General features: G+C 41.6%; 1 protein-coding gene across 1 annotated transcript in view; it reads right to left on the bottom strand.

The window, feature by feature from the left end:
- The window catches only part of SRPX (sushi-repeat containing protein, X-linked), a 152,701-nt gene that overhangs the window by 15,453 nt on the left and 119,819 nt on the right, over positions 1 to 17,429 (bottom strand). Inside the window, exons 6-9 of the mRNA XM_006864298.1 lie at positions 11,154 to 11,275; positions 10,281 to 10,460; positions 6,990 to 7,123; positions 3,328 to 3,449 (exon numbers count right to left, since the gene is read on the bottom strand). Coding sequence (XP_006864360.1) covers positions 3,328 to 3,449; positions 6,990 to 7,123; positions 10,281 to 10,460; positions 11,154 to 11,275 — 558 coding nt within the window. The remainder of the gene's footprint in view (positions 1 to 3,327; positions 3,450 to 6,989; positions 7,124 to 10,280; positions 10,461 to 11,153; positions 11,276 to 17,429) is intronic.

Below are 17,429 nucleotides of genomic sequence, written 5' to 3'. Positions count from 1 at the left end.
ATATGGAAGCTGGTATAGGAGCCCTGGTAGAGGTGTGGGATAGTCTTGAAAACTTAAGGAACATTTCTACACTGTTCCATAGGGTCACTATGAGTCGAAATCTACTAGATAACAGTAGGTTTGGTTTGTTTTTTAATGAAGATAGGGTGGAAACAGCGCATATTACCAGTCTCTGCTGTGCACACTCATTCCTCATGTGAACCCCATGCCTGGATTAGCACAAAATATAATCAGAAAAAAAAAAAAAAAAGAATATCAGGAAGAGATGTGTAGTCAGATCAGCAACCATAGGAATGCGTCTCACCATGGCCAAGAGCTCACAAAAGACTTGAGGATGGATAACTGAACTGCTGGTGGAATGTGGCCTGGGGTGGGATGGGGGTAGATGGTGTGCTGGCAGTACTTTTGAGTTACACAAATATCTGTTATTGGGTTGGAAAGAATTCTTTCTGGATAGTCTGCTTGGAATTGCCATAGACTCAAAGATTAAGGCTTTTTTAGTATGGGTCAACTGTACTGTAAATATTAAGACTTTCTTAGTTTCCATCACCCTTGAGATGGTTGGGAAATTACCTTAGGGAACATGAATTAGATGCTGCAGGATAATGCACTGGACCACAAGGTCAGTTTGAACCTCTAAGTCGGCACTTCAAACCCAAGGTCCGTTTGAACCTTAAAGTTGGTAGTTCAAACCCACCAACCGCTCCTTGGAAACCCTATACAGGGTTGCTGTGAGTTGGAACCTACTCAAAGGCACTTAACAACACAGAAACAATAACAAAACAAATGAGGCCAAGAAACAAGGGAGACTGTGACCCTGCAAGACCAGGCACCTGATTTCTCTTTACTGCTGACTCTTCAATACTTTTACCTTGGTCTTAGTGCTATTTAGTGTTCTAACTGAAAAGATGATTCTTTTACTATCCAGGCCTCTGCGTCTCCTTCTCTATTTTCCTGCTAATTTAATGAAATCATTCCTTTCCCTCTGCTGGAAACTCTGGGTAGAATTCAGAGGGGTAAAGGACAAAACAGCCATCTGTCTAGTTCCTTCTTTGTTGCCGACATATTTGATAAAAGGGACATACAGCTGGATGTGGAATACACTAGATAAAATGCATCTGAGTGATCATTTCTGAGTGACATGTACCTGGACTATCTTCAGACCTTCTGAGTTTTGCTTGAGCAAGATGGACCCTCTTCTTACAGACTGGACCCTTTTCTAATAGACTGCTTTGCAAAATTTCCATTTCAAGCCTGGAAACCTTTGGTAAAGCACTAAACTAGTAGTTCTCAATGTGCAATCCCCCAGCAGCAGCAGCATCACCTGGGGAACTTATTAGAAATGTCAATGTCCAGGCCCCACATGAGATTTCCTGAATCAGAAACTTTGGAGATGGTGCCCAAAACCTGCGTTTTAACAAGAGCTTCCCCTTGCGTTCTGCTTCTGTGTGCTGCTAATTTGTCTAGAAATCAAAGGTGCACCAAACTCAAAGGGGAGGTCCTGGCCCCACAGCTGCCTGCCAGGGTTCTTATAACTATCCACCTTCCTGGCCCAAGAGTTCACTGGCAGCAGACGGGGAAAGCCAGAGATAAAAGATCTGAGCAGGAGAGGTGATTTGGGTGAGAGGAGGGTGGGAAGGGGCACAGAGATCAGGACGTTAATGATGAAAGCCCTTTGGGGTGCTGCAGTCACTACTGCTTCAGACAAGGACGGATGCAGGAATTCTCAGAGTTATGTGTGTAGGAGACCAAAGGTCCACCGGGCCCAGGGGCACGTCTGTCATGGGGAGCTCAGGCGCTTCTACAGAAAGAGGGAGGGGTGGAGTGAGCTTGTGAGTTGTCCTCTTTTGTATCATCCTCCCATACCTCCTGCAAGTCGGGCTTTCCACAAAAACTACTGGAAATGAGTAAAAGGGCAGTGTCCTCAGACTGGTTTTCCTCACCAATAACCCCAGCATCACTTTGGAACGCCATAGAAATTCACAAAGAAGCCATTGTGCCAATATATAATACCACTTGTTAAGGACATGTTCCTATCATATAGACATGTCTCAAGACATTCCTGTGAACCTCTTTGAACATCTATGATTGGATCCATCAAATCTCATTTCATTTTCTCCCTGGGAATATAGAAAGAATACATTCCCCACCCTCTCTTGAAATTTGGTTGCAATCATGTGATTTGTTCTGGCCAATGGAATGGAAGAGTAAGCAACTTGTGTCACTTCCAACATGAAGCATCGAACAGTTGGTGTGGTATGTCATTGCTCTCTTTTTTTCCCTATTGCAGAAACCTGAAAAGCTACTTTTTCTGGATATTGATGCTAGATGGTGGTGCAGCTGTCAATAGCCTTATTGTTGCTGTCGTTAAATGCTTTAAAGCTGGTTCTAACTCATACGGACCCTGTATAGGGCAGAGTGGCTAATGGGCTAGACCCACCTACCTTGTGGTTCCAGTGCTTATCCTACAGAGCTATTGTGCTCCCGTCAACAGCCTTAGACCCTGAGAAATGATTGCCCTATAGGGTATCTGAGAAAATGATGGTCCAAAAAGGCAAATTTGCCTGAGCTTTAATTTAGCCTAATTAGCCTTTACTCCATGGTCAAGCGATGCAAATGAAAATTTGGGTTATTCTGAAATTATCTTTTAGCTGTTGAATTCTGTTTCTACAATACTCAGAGTCCAAACAGCAGGGTTCTGACCTTATAAATGTTACCAAACTAATAGTTACATACTTGTTATATTGTGAGTATAAACAAGGGCCCTGGAAACAGGAAGAAAAAGAGACCAAACCTGGAAAGGCTAATTAGACACCCTCCTTCCTAATAAGACCAGGAGGGAAGGTTGTTCTTTTTTCCAGGTCTTTCCTGCTTATCCCACCCCATAAACAATACAGAGATAGCAAAATCTCTTGATTGTAGGAAGAAGAGAACACTGGTAATTGCACACTACTTGATTTATTTGGACAAGCAGCAACTTGTCAATGAGCATAGATGCAATAATATTCCCAGAATAAAAGAAATTAAATATTGATAGGTACCTGGAGTCAATACTGAATAGAAAGAAGTCAGGGAACTTTATCAGAAATAATTACTTCTATAGTGGATGGAAAGTAGCATAGTGGTTACAAATTGGGCTGCGAACCGCAAAGTTAGCAGTTCGAAACTACCAGCTGTTCCGTGGGAGAAAGATGAGGCTTTCTGCTCCTGTAAAGATTTACAGCCTCGGAAACCCTGTACAGGGTCGCTGTTAGTGGGAACCAACTCCAGGGCATATAACCACCACCACCACAGGGGATGGAATATAAGGACAGGCCTTTCTCTTACCTGAGCTGTAGAGCTAGGGCTGGAGGCATAATCTTTGCTCCTATCCTGCCAATGAGGGTTGGAAACACGCCCACTAACTCCACCACAGTGATGTGCCGAAGGTCCAGGCTGCATTGTGCTTGCTGAAAACAGAACAAGAAACAGGCAAGGCCTGAGATTTCCATGTCAAACTGAAAATTGGCAAAAGCACTGATCTGCTTTTGAAAGTTTATGTGACGACTCCAAACTGTCCTGAAAATACTTGAAATATTGGGGTTAAACTAGGAGCTATAAAAACCTAAATACCTTCCTAGAGGAATCATTCAGAAATGGCTTGGCAGTGAGATTTTTTAAATCTAAGCAAAATGGCAGTCTGTGTGTTTCCAGATGGGGTGAGACTTTGCATAAGCCAAATTTCCTCAAAAGTGTCCAAGACTAGCCTCAAAGGATTCTAAATTCGTCTTTGCAAGAGTCGAAAAATATTTCCAGAGTATTCTTCACCCGCCAAATACCCCTCCACATATCCAGACCTAAGGGAAACAAGAATAAAAGGTCCCAGTTCTCTGCGCTGGCCCTTGGAAAGAACTTCGGGAATGTGGCCCAGTCAGCTACGTGCCAGGAGGTCTCTTGAGGAATGGCACTGGCAATGAGGGAACAAAAAAAAGTAACTTAAGAACGATCTGGCTATATGAGAAAAGAAATTTTAAACTCCTGAACTATTAGAACATCAAATTTTCTATCATAATTCCATGGAAACTTCCCTATATGAGTTGACAGATAGGTATAAAAGGGAAAAAAACATACTTTTCTGTTATTCTGACTGAAACAACTAGTCAATGAAACCATTCCTTGGAAGTTCTCTTTGAAACGCAAGTGCAAATATGTTGGAGAGGGTGGGTCATGTATGAAATGCAAGTGCAAATATGTTGGAGAGGGTGGGTCATATATGAAATGCAAGTGCAAATATGTTGGAGAGGGTGGGTCATATATGAAATGCAAGTGCAAATATGTTGGAGAGGATGGGTCATATATGAACATCTTTTGAAGATAAGTAGTGTCAGTTCTGACTCATAGTGACCACCCTGTGTAATTTCCTAGAAGTAGCTGGTGGACTTGAAGTGTTGACCTTGAATCAACAATGGATCCTATAGCACCAAACCTTAGTGCCAAATATTTTATCCAATTAATTGACTAGTAATATATTTAAAGCAATGGGGTGAATATCACAGGATATTGTTGTTGTTAAGTGTCATTGTGTCAGTTCTGACTCATAGTGACCTTATTATATAGGGTTTCCAATGGGAGAGACTAGAGTAGGAGATGGCAAACTTTGGCTGTAAAGGACCACATAGTAAATATTTTAGGCTTTGTAGGGTTTTAGAGTCTTCATGGCAACTACTCAGCATTGTGGTGTGAAAGGAGTACTAAACAATATGCCAGCAAATGAGCATGGCGGTGTTGCAATATAACTTTATTTAACAAAAGAGGCTCCAGGCCAGATTTGGCCCACATGCCATAGTTTGTTCACCTAAAGGAAAAGCAAGTTGCTTGACATATTAACTTTTCTATTGAGTAAGAAGAGGTCAGGAAACACATATATTGTAGCCTGAAAAGCCTATTTCCCACAAAAATGGAGGGCTGTGGGTTTGTGTTACCTGAATAGCAAGCTCTACCAGGAGTCCCCATCACGTCTGTCAATTTGTCATATTGTCAGGAGGGACCAGTCGCTGGAGAAGGATATCATATTTGGTAAGGTGGAGGGTCAGAGAAAAAGAGGAAGACCCCCAGCGAGATGGATTGGCAAAGTGGCAGCATCAATGGGCTCAAGTGTGGCAACAGTAGTGAGGTTGACCCAGGATCGGGCAGTGTTTCATTCTGTTGTGCATAGGGTCGCTATGAGTTGGTACCGACTCGATGGCACCTAACAACAACAAGAACCAGGAATCCTGGTGTGGCACTACAGGACATTGTACTAGACCACAAGGTCAGTTTGCACTACAAGGTTGGCTCTTCAAACCCACCAGCTACTCCTTGGAAACCCTAGATAGGGTCACTATGAGTCAGAACCTACTCGATGGCACTTAACAACAACTTAACAACCTGAGACAAGGTTGGCAGTAAGGTGGCCGGGACTGGGAGTAAAGATGCAGTGATTCTGATTCCTATCAAGCAAATGCAAACAATTTTTCATGTGGCTCTTGAGAGTTCATGGGCAGTCCTTCAAGTACATGAGAAGAGTGAAGAAAGATTTGTCATTATTCATTATATTAATGCTGAGATAAGAAACAAAACTAGCCTTTTATTTTAAATTTTTTATTGTGAATTAAGTGATAGCCTACATGGGAGACCATCAGTCTTATATTCATCCCATCGTACTTCATTTCATTGCAATGACGACAATCCCCTCCATTCATTATCATTCAACAGCATTTGCTTCCATTCCCTCTGTTGTTGTTGTTTGTTTTTCTGTTTTTTTGGATGTATACTGAAGCACTCAGGAATATATAACAATTCAAATAACCAAAGCACACACCCTGCAAGCCCGCTCCCCGGTTATCAGCACACAGCCCCTCTCCCTCCCTGAGTCCAGAGTCCCCAGCTACTCCATCTCTCCATGTCATTGTCTTTGCCTCCATCTCTGGCATCACTGCTTCTCTGGATAGGGTCCCACACTCTGCTCTTCTCCCTTGATGGCCCCAGGGTCCTCCACTCCTGGACTGCAAAATCAACCACTCCCTTCCTACAACTTAGCCTTTTATCAAACCAAGATTGTTCTATATACTTAGCTCACTCTAGTCACTGTAATGTTGTTGTGTGCTGTCAAGTCAGTCCCAACTCATAGGGACCATATATAGTGTTTCCAAGGAGCAACTGGTGAGTTTGGACTGCCGACCTTGCAGTTAACAGTCCAGTGTTTATCCTATAGTGCCAGCACTGTGGCCATTCACTCTATTGAAAACCATCTCCAGGACAACATCAAATAAGTTCTAGGTTCCATCCTTTCAATTTTTGGTTTTAGTCACAAGATAATGGTTGCCTCATTTGGTAGCTACACAATTCACACAGCTAAGAAGTGCACATCTCCTAGAAAGTGCTCCTCAGACTTCAAGATGCTTAGGAATCTCCTATGGATCTTGTTTCAATATAGATTTGATCCAGCAGGTCTGAGGTGGAGGCCTGAGATGTTGTATTTTGAGCATGCTCCCAGGTTATGTTGATGCTACTGGTCCAGGGACTACACTTTGAGAGAAATGGTCTACAAAACAGCTGCCACTCTCTGAGGAGCTATGTGAGGAGAAGAGAAGCTCCATGGAGCAGAATCTGGAGCCTGTGACCTCTGAGAGGCCTCTCATCCCTTGGGCATATGACTTGAGCATATGACTGGTTGATCCAGTCCAGGCACATCCTGGACAGGTTTGGCAAGGACAATTGTTCTTTGGCTGGGCCCGGACCACATGTCAATTAGGCTTAATAGTAAGGACAGACAAAAATTGTCTGCATGGAAAATGATTGGGTTAGGTCTGGAGAGTCAATGTAAATCAGGTTATGCCTCAGAACCAGAAATTAATGAATGCCACAGTAAATGGATTAGGCACTGAATCTAGCCTTTGTTTTTAATGAAATGGAGGGGTCCTTCCTGTTAGAGTTCTCTCTCCTACCTTTGCCCCTCTCCCAAGGCTTACCTGTAGCATTCCCAGCTGCAACCGGTAAAGAAGGTTCCGGGCTGTGGGTGTGGACAAAATAAGTAGTCTCCTTTTTTCATAAAACTGATCTAGAAGCGCAGCTGCTGTTCTGACGCCCACATTGATGTTCATGGCTGTAATCAGAAATGGCCACATGGACATGTAGAAACTGGCAAATTGGTATATGTTTTCCTGAGCATATTCTCAAGAACAAGTAAATAAATTTAGAGGAAAAAGAAACTACACTGTTTTAAATTTAAGAAATGAAGAAATAAAAGGCCACATGGATTAGAAACCCTCTGCTTTTTCCAGCTCAACATAACCTGTGATGACAGACAGAATCGTAAGAAATGACCCTGAGGGGGGAGTAGTTAATCTTGCAGTCTAGGAACAGAGGACCTTAGGACCATCAAGGGAGAAGAACATGAGTGGAAGTGTGACCCTATCCAGAGAAGCAGCAACACCAGAGATGGAAGCAGAGATGATGACATTAAAAAAAGAACAGAGCCCAAGACAAGGATTTGTGTGTAAGCAGTTTACTTGGGAGGTGGTCCCAGGAAACACTGGTAAGGGACTGGGGACAGGCATCATTTTCCTATGGCTTTTGTAACAAATCACCACAAACTCAGTAGCTTAAAAAAAATGCAAATGTATTATCCTATAGTTCTGGAGGTCCAAAAGTGGGGTTCACTGGCTAAAATCAAGGTATTCGCAAGGCTGTGTTTATTACGGAGTCTGTAAGAAGAATCCATTCACTTGCCTTTTCCATTTCTAAAGGCTGCCTGAAATCCTTACCACAAGGCCTCTTCCTCCAGCCTCCAAGATAGCAGTGTAACAGCTTCAAATCTTTATCCACTCTGACCTCTGCTTCTGATGAACTCATTCTGACTCTGGTTCCTCTTACACCTTCTTTCCCTTATTAGAGCTCTTGTGATTACATTGTGCCCAACCAGAAATCCATGAAAACCTCCCTTATCTTAAGCTCGTTAACTGAACTACAGCTGCAAATTTCCTTGTGTCATGTAAGGTACATAGTCACGGGTTCTGGGCATTAGGATGTGGACATTTTGGGGAGGCCATTATTCTGTCTACCTTAGGAAGTGAGATGGGAAGAAAAGGAGGCAATACAGAGTGTGTTATCAGCAAGTTGTGGGCATCTGGAGTTCAAGCCTATTAAGGAATTTTGCAAGACCATGTACCACACACCTCAAAGCTATCCCACCAATAGAACAAAGGAACTGAAGCATCATTGAGGACTGCTTCTGGGGGGTACTAATTATCTATCCTTTCCAGCTGGCTCTATGCATAGGTCTGCAATGCTTTCATAACCATGCAGTGGGGAGGGGGTTAATCAGAGAGACTTGGGAAGTTGCAGTAAGTAGCCTTCTGAGTACGGGTGGCAGTGCCAAAGGCATAAAGTACAGGCACCAACAGCATCTGCTGGGGAAAGAGGTACAGGGAGGCATATAGATGAAAGAACAGGCAACGGAAAGGTTAACTTGTGGTGAAAAGGCTCAGACAAAAGTCTGCTTTCTTAGAGAGGACATATAGTACAGGACATAGAGTGCCACAGAGCAAGGAATTCTGCCACGGAGAACATGGGACAAAGCAGTTTGTTTGAATAGGTCTGCCTTTTAAGCAAATAAGTGGCCACTGATCCCAGCTGGTTAGCTGGTTGGGGTCAATGAAAGATGATTAATGAATAGGTAAGCAAATAGGCCTGACTCTGGAGAAAAAGTAATATAAGAAGAGCTAAGGAATTCTGTATATGGTTTATAGTGTTGGTATTTGTATTTCAAACTTTCCAGTTGTGTTGATAATTATTTGTTCATTTACACATTCATTACTGAGCCAACGCCCACTGAGTGCTTGCTATGTGTCAAGCCCTGTGCCAGACACTGGGGTACAAAGCTCACTCACTTCCTCCATTGACTCAGGGTCAATGACAACTTGAAATATAATGGGAGCCATCATGTAATTTTCAATGGTTCAGTAACCATATTATATAAATCTAAAGAAATAGCTGAAATTCATTTGTAATCATGTATTTTATTTAACCCAATATATCAAAAATTATAATTTCAGCATGCAATCAAAATAAAAATTTTTCATGGGATTTTTTTTTTATATTCTTTTTTGTACTAAGTCTTTGAAATCAATGCTTATTTTACACTTTCAGCACACTTCAATTCAGAATAGTCACATTTCAAATGCTCTACAGTCACATGGTGTCAAATCATATCGGTTCAGTTTGCGCAGGCCTAGAACCTTGTTGTATTCCCTGGGCCTCAATGCCAGCATGTTGGGCATCAAGTTCATAGATGGGGAGTCTGGGATGGGTATGCTTTTTCTCATTTAATGTTTAAGATCAAAGAACCTCAAGCACTTGGATGATCTAACTCTGAATGGCACAAGTTAAAGGGAAAGAAAAATGATGCGACAATATCAGGAAATGGGGGGAAAGGATATAAAAATAAGAGATATGTCCAGAATTTTCTAGCCAGTCCAAATATCACACTGTTATCACTACCTGGCCCAATTTTTGTTCATCAGTAATAACAGCTGTGCCAGGCATTACTTTAATCCACTGCTCAATGGATGACCCCATTTCAACCTTACAACCACTCAAGTAATAGAGGTTTTGTTATCCTCATTTTATAAAGGAGGAAAGCTTCCAAATGCATGAAGTTTGCATGGCTTTCAAACCAGAGCTGCAAAACTTTCACTGTATCCTGGCAATGGCAGCATATGGCTTCATAAACAAGATCCTTCCATTAGTAGAAGTTGTTGTTGTTAAGTGCCGTTGAGTCATATCCGACCCATAGCGACCCTGAACAGGGTTTCCGAGGCTGTAAATCTTTACTGGAGCAGAAAGCCTCATCTTTCTCCTGCGGAGCAGCTGGTAGTTTCGAACTGCTGACCTTGCGGTTTGCAGCCCAATTCGTAACCACTACACTACCAGAGCTCCTTAGTAGAAGAGAGGGACAAAAGTAACTAAAGCGGACTCTGCTGATTCGCAATGTCATAAAATGCTAGTTCTGGATTCCTATCTCCACCCTCTTCTTTAGAGAATCTGAAGGGAAATCAGAGGTAAAGTAGGAGGGATAGCCAGATGAGTTGCTGCAGAAATCCAAGGACTGCTTTTACCTGCTCAGATGAAAAGGGATGGCACTAAACTTTTAATGTGTAGGAAATGAAATTCTCCCTCTCTTTACTTGTTTATCCAGTGGAATCCAGAACCAAGGGGTCTTCCGTTTCTGTTGCTGACTGGAGAGATGGCTGCACACATACCTGCACAGGTGGGTTCCGTGCCAGACCAAGCCAGGTTAGATTGACACACTCTTGCAGGGCTACCTTGTAGCTCATAACCACCAATGCAGGAGAACTCACAGGTGGCGCCATAATTGTCGCCATCACTGGAACACTTTATATAACCATTCTCAGGGGCATTGAGTTTGCCGCAGCGTTTGACTGTGGAGACACAAGCCCAGAGGGATCTCAGGGTGAGTTCGCTTTCACAGAATAACCAGGGAAGGTGGAGGTCTGTTAAAATAGTGAGTGGATAGGGATGGCTACTTGACCACTGGGTAGATCTTAGTATGGTCACTGTCCATATCACTGAGACCATGTAGATCACACTTGTTTAGCCCTCTGTGTTTCATGAGGAGACTGAGCCAACAAAACTAAAGATGGTTAGTTTTAGCTAACCACCCCAATGAGGTACAAAAGGGACTTTATAAACTTTTTTCTTTCAGGTAGACTAATGGTTCTAAAACATCAAGAACATGGTCAACTAGTGGCTCAAACTAGAGGGCTCCGAATCACACAGTTACCGAAGGACTGGTAGGCTCTAACTGAACATCCAAAGTCCAGAGTTGGAATAGTTGTCAAATAAAACTCTGCAGGGACAGACAGCTGGGGACTCCTGTGGAACTACCTTTCTGCCCTCTGGGATGATTTAAAGAAGCCATGTGATGTGGCTAAGTGCCAGCACTGAACCTCATCCAGATGTGTATCATGAAATTCAGGCATTAAGATGGGACATATCCGCAGCCTCATCAGAGGCAAATCCAATGCCTTGCCAAGTGCCCCCTACTACAGAGGACTCTTGCTTGAGAGCTTACGTTTCTTTGTTCTCCTAAAGCCAATAAGCAGCTTTCTTACCTCTTACTTTAACCCGAAATTTGCAAGTGCCCTTATTCTCAGCTCTGTCATAAACGGTGTACTGGATCCTGTGGTCTCCTTCTGGAAAATGTGAGCCTGGAGGGAGGCCTTTTAGAATAACACTGAAAGGGGGGAAAAAATGAAAACACCCAAGTTGGTCATTTTGATCCTACAGAGCATTTGGTGAGCACCCACTCTGCACAGGACAGTTTGATTAGAACAAACAGTCACGAAGAATCACATTTCCTGAGCTTTCCTCTGTTGTGGAAGATTAGTTAGAGAGCAGAAAATAGAAGGCCCCAAATGCTGGGACGTTTAAATTCTTTTTCTCAGCACAGGGAAACAAGAGAAGTTTTTGGAAGGAATTTATTTACTGCTTTTATAGTTTGAATGAATAAAACGAATCAATGAGCAGACAAATGGATCACCACCAACCAACTTTGTAGTTGAGCCCCAAAGCACTACTACTGACTACCAAATAGCCCACAGACACCTGGGTGATGCAGGGGGTAGAATAAAGGGTACAGGAGGCTGGAAACCCAGGGTACAAGTCTTCTTCCACCCCACCCCTATTTCAGGGAGTGTCTGAATTGGCTCACTCTTCTAAAGGCAAGGAAATGTTCTGAGAAAAATCACCTGAAATAGCCCAAGCAGTCATTGGTAATTTGGGAATGCAAAGAGTGCTCGAACGTTCTTTGCTTTTTCCATCTGAGCACAAAAAGGTAAGTTCTCTGGAATTCTTTAGTTATCCAAAGAGTTGTAGTAGCAATAGCAGTAGCAGCATTAGTAGTAGTTTGTACTTAAATAAAGCTTACATATGCCACTTAATTATATTACCCTTATTTAGTCTTCACAAAACCCCAATGAGATAGGTCTTATTATCTCCAACTTACAAATGAGGAAAGAGAGCTATTGAAAGATTAAAGAACTTGACCATGATCACATGACTAGTGTACCTCCAGTGTCTTTCTTCCTGCCTGTGTGATACAGATATTATTAAGTACAGCATAATCAAATGCCAAGTTGTTTCTTTTTCAACAAACAAATCATTTCCCTTCCCTCACCAGTTCTTAGGAAAGATGAGACTATTTACCAATAATGTTGTTGCTACGTGCCATTAAGTCAGTTCCAACTCATAGCATAGGGTTTCCAAGGAGCAACTAGTGGGTTTGAACCATCGACCTTTTGGTTAGCAGTCGAGTGATTATCCTACAGCACCACACCAGGGCTCCTTTACCAACAATAGACATGTAAAATTATCATTGCCACCACTGAGAAGACCCTTACAGACAGGTGGATGAAGTAGCTGTTTATAAGATATTAGTCCTGGTGTAGCACTGTAGGAATAAATACTGGACTGCTAACCACAAGGTCTACAGTTCAAACCCATTAGTCACTCCTCAGAAACCCTATACAGGGTCGTGATGAGTAGGAAATGACTTGGCACTTTACAACAAGTGAGGGATCTGGGAAAAGTGTGGGGAAAGTCACCATTAGATGTATGTTGCTTTGGCCTGTATGTGCTTTAAGGTCCTCAGGAGGCACAAATGAAATGTCAATAGCCTCTCTGAATTTCATTTCCTCTGTGACAAGCAGATAGGAGTCATACAAACATAAATAAAATGACTCACAGGAAGCACTAGTCACAGAGATTGATGGAGATGCCCTAGAACTTTCCCTCTTAAAAGGGAAGAGTAGCTTGAGCAAGATGCAGGGGAAGGAAGTCACAGGATAAGTGCTAGGAAAACAGAGCCCAAGTTGAGAGTGAGAGCTGGTAACTGAGCTTCCTTTGAACAACTCAGTAAGTGGGAGCCCACATCCAACAGCATCCTGCTCCACACCTCTGTAAGCAGACAGCTCCTCTGAGTGGAGGGGTAAGAAGCTCTAAGATGCTCTTTTAAAATGTCACATTACTAACACCAGAGATGAGGACATGGAGAGAGGGAGCAGCTGAGGACTCTGGACTCATGGAAAGAGAGGGACTGGGTGCTGGTGGCCAGGAGGCAGACTTGCAGAATGTGCCCTTTGGTTGTTTAAATTATTATATATTCCTGAGTGTTTTTGTGTACATCCCCCCCCTAAAACAAAACAAAACAAAACAATAACCACACACACCAAAAACAAAACAAAAACAACCCAGAAGGAATGGAAGCAAATACTGTTTGTTGAATGATGATGCATGGAGACTGTATTTATGAAACGATGGTGAAATGTCAATGTTCTCCCATGTAAACTGTCACTCAGTTCACAAGAAAAACTTTAAAAAAAAAAGTCACATTTCTAATCACAACACACAGGTTATCCACAAAATGCCAAGATAAATGTACTTCCCAAGCTTTCAAATAAATAGAGTCATTTGATGAAAAGGGATATTTTTTAGCTGTTGTTGTTTTTAGTGCCATCGAGCTGGTTACTATTCATAGCAATCCTTTGCACAATAGAACAAACACTGCTCAGTACTGTACCATTCTCCTAATCGTTGTTACGCTGCTGCCACTGTGCCAATCCATCTCATTGGGGTCTTCCTCTTTTTCGTTGACCTTCCACTTTACTGATAAAATGTCTGAACTATGAGAGACAAAGTCTTGACATTCTTGTTCTAAAAGGAATTCTGGCTGTACATCTTCCAACGCAGATTTGCTTGTTCTTTTGGCAGTCCGTGATAATTTCAATATTCTTCTCCAACACCATACCTCAAATGAATTAATTCTCCTATGATCTTCCTTATTCATTGTCCAACTTTCATATGACCATGGCTTGGGCCAGGCACACCTTAGTTACTCTAGAACAGTTTAAAGAGATCTTGTGCAACAGATTTGCCCAATGCAATACGTCATTTGATTTCATGACTGTTGCTTCCATGAGTGATGATGGATCCAAGCAAAATGAAATCTTTGACAACTTCAATCTTCCCTCCATTTATCATGATGTTATTGATTATTCCAGTGGTGAGGAATTTTGTTTTCTTTACATTGAGGTGCATGCAACCCCTAGAGAAGACTGTGATCTTTGATCTTCATCAAAGTAAGTACTGTAAGTCCTCTCCGCTTTCAGCAAGCAAGGTTGTATTATTTGAATATCACAGGTTGTTACTGAATTTTCCTCCAATCTTGATGGCACATTCTTCTTCATATAATCTAGCCACTTTGATTATTTTCTCAACATACAGATTGAATAAATATGGTGAAAGACAAACTAGGCACACACCATTCCTGATTTTAAACCATTCAATATCCCTTTGTTCTGTTCAAACGACTGCCTATGCACAGGTACCTCATGAGCACAATTAAGTGTTCCAGAATACTCATTCTCAGCAATATTGTCCATAGCTTGTCATGATCCACACAGTCGAAACCCTCTGCATAGTCCATAAAGCACAGGTAAACATCTTTCTGGTATTCTCTGCTTTCAACCAAGATCCATCTAATGTCAGCAATGATATCCATCATTCCACATTCTCATCTGAACCTGGCTTAAATCGCTGGCAGGTACCTGTCAATAACGTACTATTGCAGCCATTTTTGAATTGTCTTTAATAAAATTTTACTTATATGTGACATTAATGATATTGTCCAATGATTTCTGCATTCCACTGGGTCACCTCTCTTTGGAATTGGTACAAGTATGGATCTCTTCCAATCAGTTGGTTAAGTAGCTGTCTTCCAAATTTCTTGGCATAGGTGTGTGTGCCTCCAGTGCTGCATCAGTTTGTTGAAAGATTTCAATTTGTATTCTGTCAATTCCTGGAGCCTTGTTCTTTGGCAATGACTTTAGTGCACATTGGACTTCTTCCTTCAGTATCATTAGCTCTTGAACTTATGCTACCTCTTGAAATATTTGAACATCGACTATTTATTTTTGGTACAGTGACTCTGTGTATTCCTTCCATCTATTTAGTGTGGCCTTCCATCTTCTTTTGATGCTTTCTGCGTCACTCAATATTTTGCCTAAAGAATCCTTCAGTATTTCAAGTTGAGGCTTGAATTTTTCCTCAGTTCTTTCAGCTTGAGAAATGCTGAGTGTTCTTCCCTTTTGGTTTTCTAACTTCAGATCTTTGCACATTTCATTATAATATTTCACTTTTTCTTCTCGAGCTTACCTTTGAAATTTTCTGTTCAATTCTTGCTTCCTCATTTCTTCCATTTAATTTAGCATCTGTATGTTGGAGAGCAAATTTCAGAGTCTGTTCTGTCATTCATGTTGATCTTTTCTTTCTCCCTTGTCTTCTTAATGACCTTTTGCTTTTTTCCTATATGATGTTCTTGATGTCATCCCACAACTCTTCTGGTTTTTGGTCACTAGTGTCTAATAAATCAAATCTGTTCTTGAGATGATCTCTAAATTTAGGTGTGATACGTTCAAGGTCATCTTTAGGCTGATGGATAGAAACTCAGTGGGGAGGTTTATAACCATGTTTTATAACAAACTATTTTCTGCTTTGATCTTCTGTGTTGATACCATGTGTTTTCAATAACTGAAGTCGTTCTGGAAACAAGGGAAGTAACTGAAGTAATATGGATTTTAATATAATTATGTGAAACACATATGTCCCAAATGGATTTGGTGGCAGGATTGGTGGATGATACCCATTTCTTCAGATTCAAGCAGTTATATGGGTCCCCTTGTACAGAGTCACTATGAGTTGGAACTGACTGCACGGCACATCACCACCACCGCCACTATTCAGTAGCATGTACTACAACTGGGATAACAAATTCCCAAGAAACCTCAGAGGCTGAAAATGTAGGTGGGTGATACATGTTCCATGAAAGGGTTAAAGGATGGATGTGAAAGTGCTAACATGAAGTAATGGGCTCTAAAGAACACAGGGCCTAACCAAACATCTGCAGGTGTCCCAGGACTAGATACTAGATCAGAACAAAATGTAGCTGAACTTCAACACAAGGAACCAGTCTTTTAAAAAATGCATCTCTGGTGCTGATCAAACTATTAAAATGTTTTTTCCTGGACAGTGGAGTTGGATATGGAAGGAAGGTAGAAAACACCTTCTCTTTTTTTATAAGTTTCTGTAAGTATTGGATGTGGTCACAATTTTTTACAGGTAAAAGAAAAAAGTTTGAAAGGAGCATGGGTAACCAAAAACAGAGGAGTGGAAAAGTTCAGCACTCAACCACATTCACAGAGCACCTGGCTTCACCTGGGAGACACGGAAGGCTTTCCAGCGGAGGGAACCTGGGAGCATGAATGGCAGTCCTCTTGGTAGAAATGGGATTGATTCTATCCCAGAGTTAATCAGATTCTATCCCAGCTGGCTCTTTCCTCCTCCTTCTTCTTTTCCTCCCACCATTCCTTCTTCCGTCCCTTCTTTCCTTTACTAAATATTTATTGAGTGCCATTTAGGTTCCAGCCATGGTTGCAGACACTAGAGAAAGGCAGTGAGCTTAATGTAGTGGAGACAGGCAATAAACCAATAAGTCATATCAAAGAGCAAGACCAAAACATTACTGTTAAGTCATAGAAGCTTTAAAGAAACAAAAGTATAAAAATGTGAAGCTTTGGTTTCTTGACATAGCCTCAGTTTATGTCTTTGTACTTCTAAAGGTGGTGTTTTCATTTCTGTAAGTTGTCCCTTAAGAATTCGTCACTCTTCGATTTACTCCAAGTTTTGGCATCCTTAGTGGACTCAATTTGTGTTCCTTTTCAATGTTCTTTGAGTTTTGAAAACTAAAAGACATCTAAAACAAGTAAAATAAGAACTATAGGGTGGATGAGGTAAGATTTCCTAATGAAATTCTCACAGGGTAGCCTTTGAGAATGAACCCTCAGAGAATGAACAGGTGCATTGTTGTGGTGGAAAAATTCCTTGCCGCAACTGTCCTGTCCTTTTTCTCACCAATGCGTTCTTCGTTTTCTTAAACTGTCTTCATAATAAACCCCATGATTGGCCTATGTTCTTCATGAGGCTCCAACAAGACGACCGCTTTGGAATTTCAGAAAAACAGTCCCTATAACCTTTTGAGGTGACCTCTCTGCCTTGAATTTAACTGGCCAGGAAGTCCCAATGGAAACCACTGTTTTTATTATACCTTGGGTTTTTGTTTATTTTGTTTTGTTTAGGCAGCCAAAGGAGTCTAAGACAAGTGTATTACTGAGAAAACTTGTCTGCAGCCACCCACTGATCACAGACACGTGTTAAACATCTTTTGTTTGGAATAATCCTACACATGTATGAACTGGAACCCTGATAGCAGTATTTTTTTTTACTAACCCTTGTATATAGTACGTTAGAGGGTGTAAAGAACTACAGAGGGGAAA

This window comes from Chrysochloris asiatica, unplaced genomic scaffold, assembly GCF_000296735.1.
Source record: "Chrysochloris asiatica unplaced genomic scaffold, ChrAsi1.0 scaffold00062, whole genome shotgun sequence".
NCBI lineage: Eukaryota > Metazoa > Chordata > Mammalia > Afrosoricida > Chrysochloridae > Chrysochloris > Chrysochloris asiatica.
The sequence above is the reverse complement of the archived record's forward strand: the minus strand, read 5'-3'. Positions and strand labels throughout refer to the sequence as shown.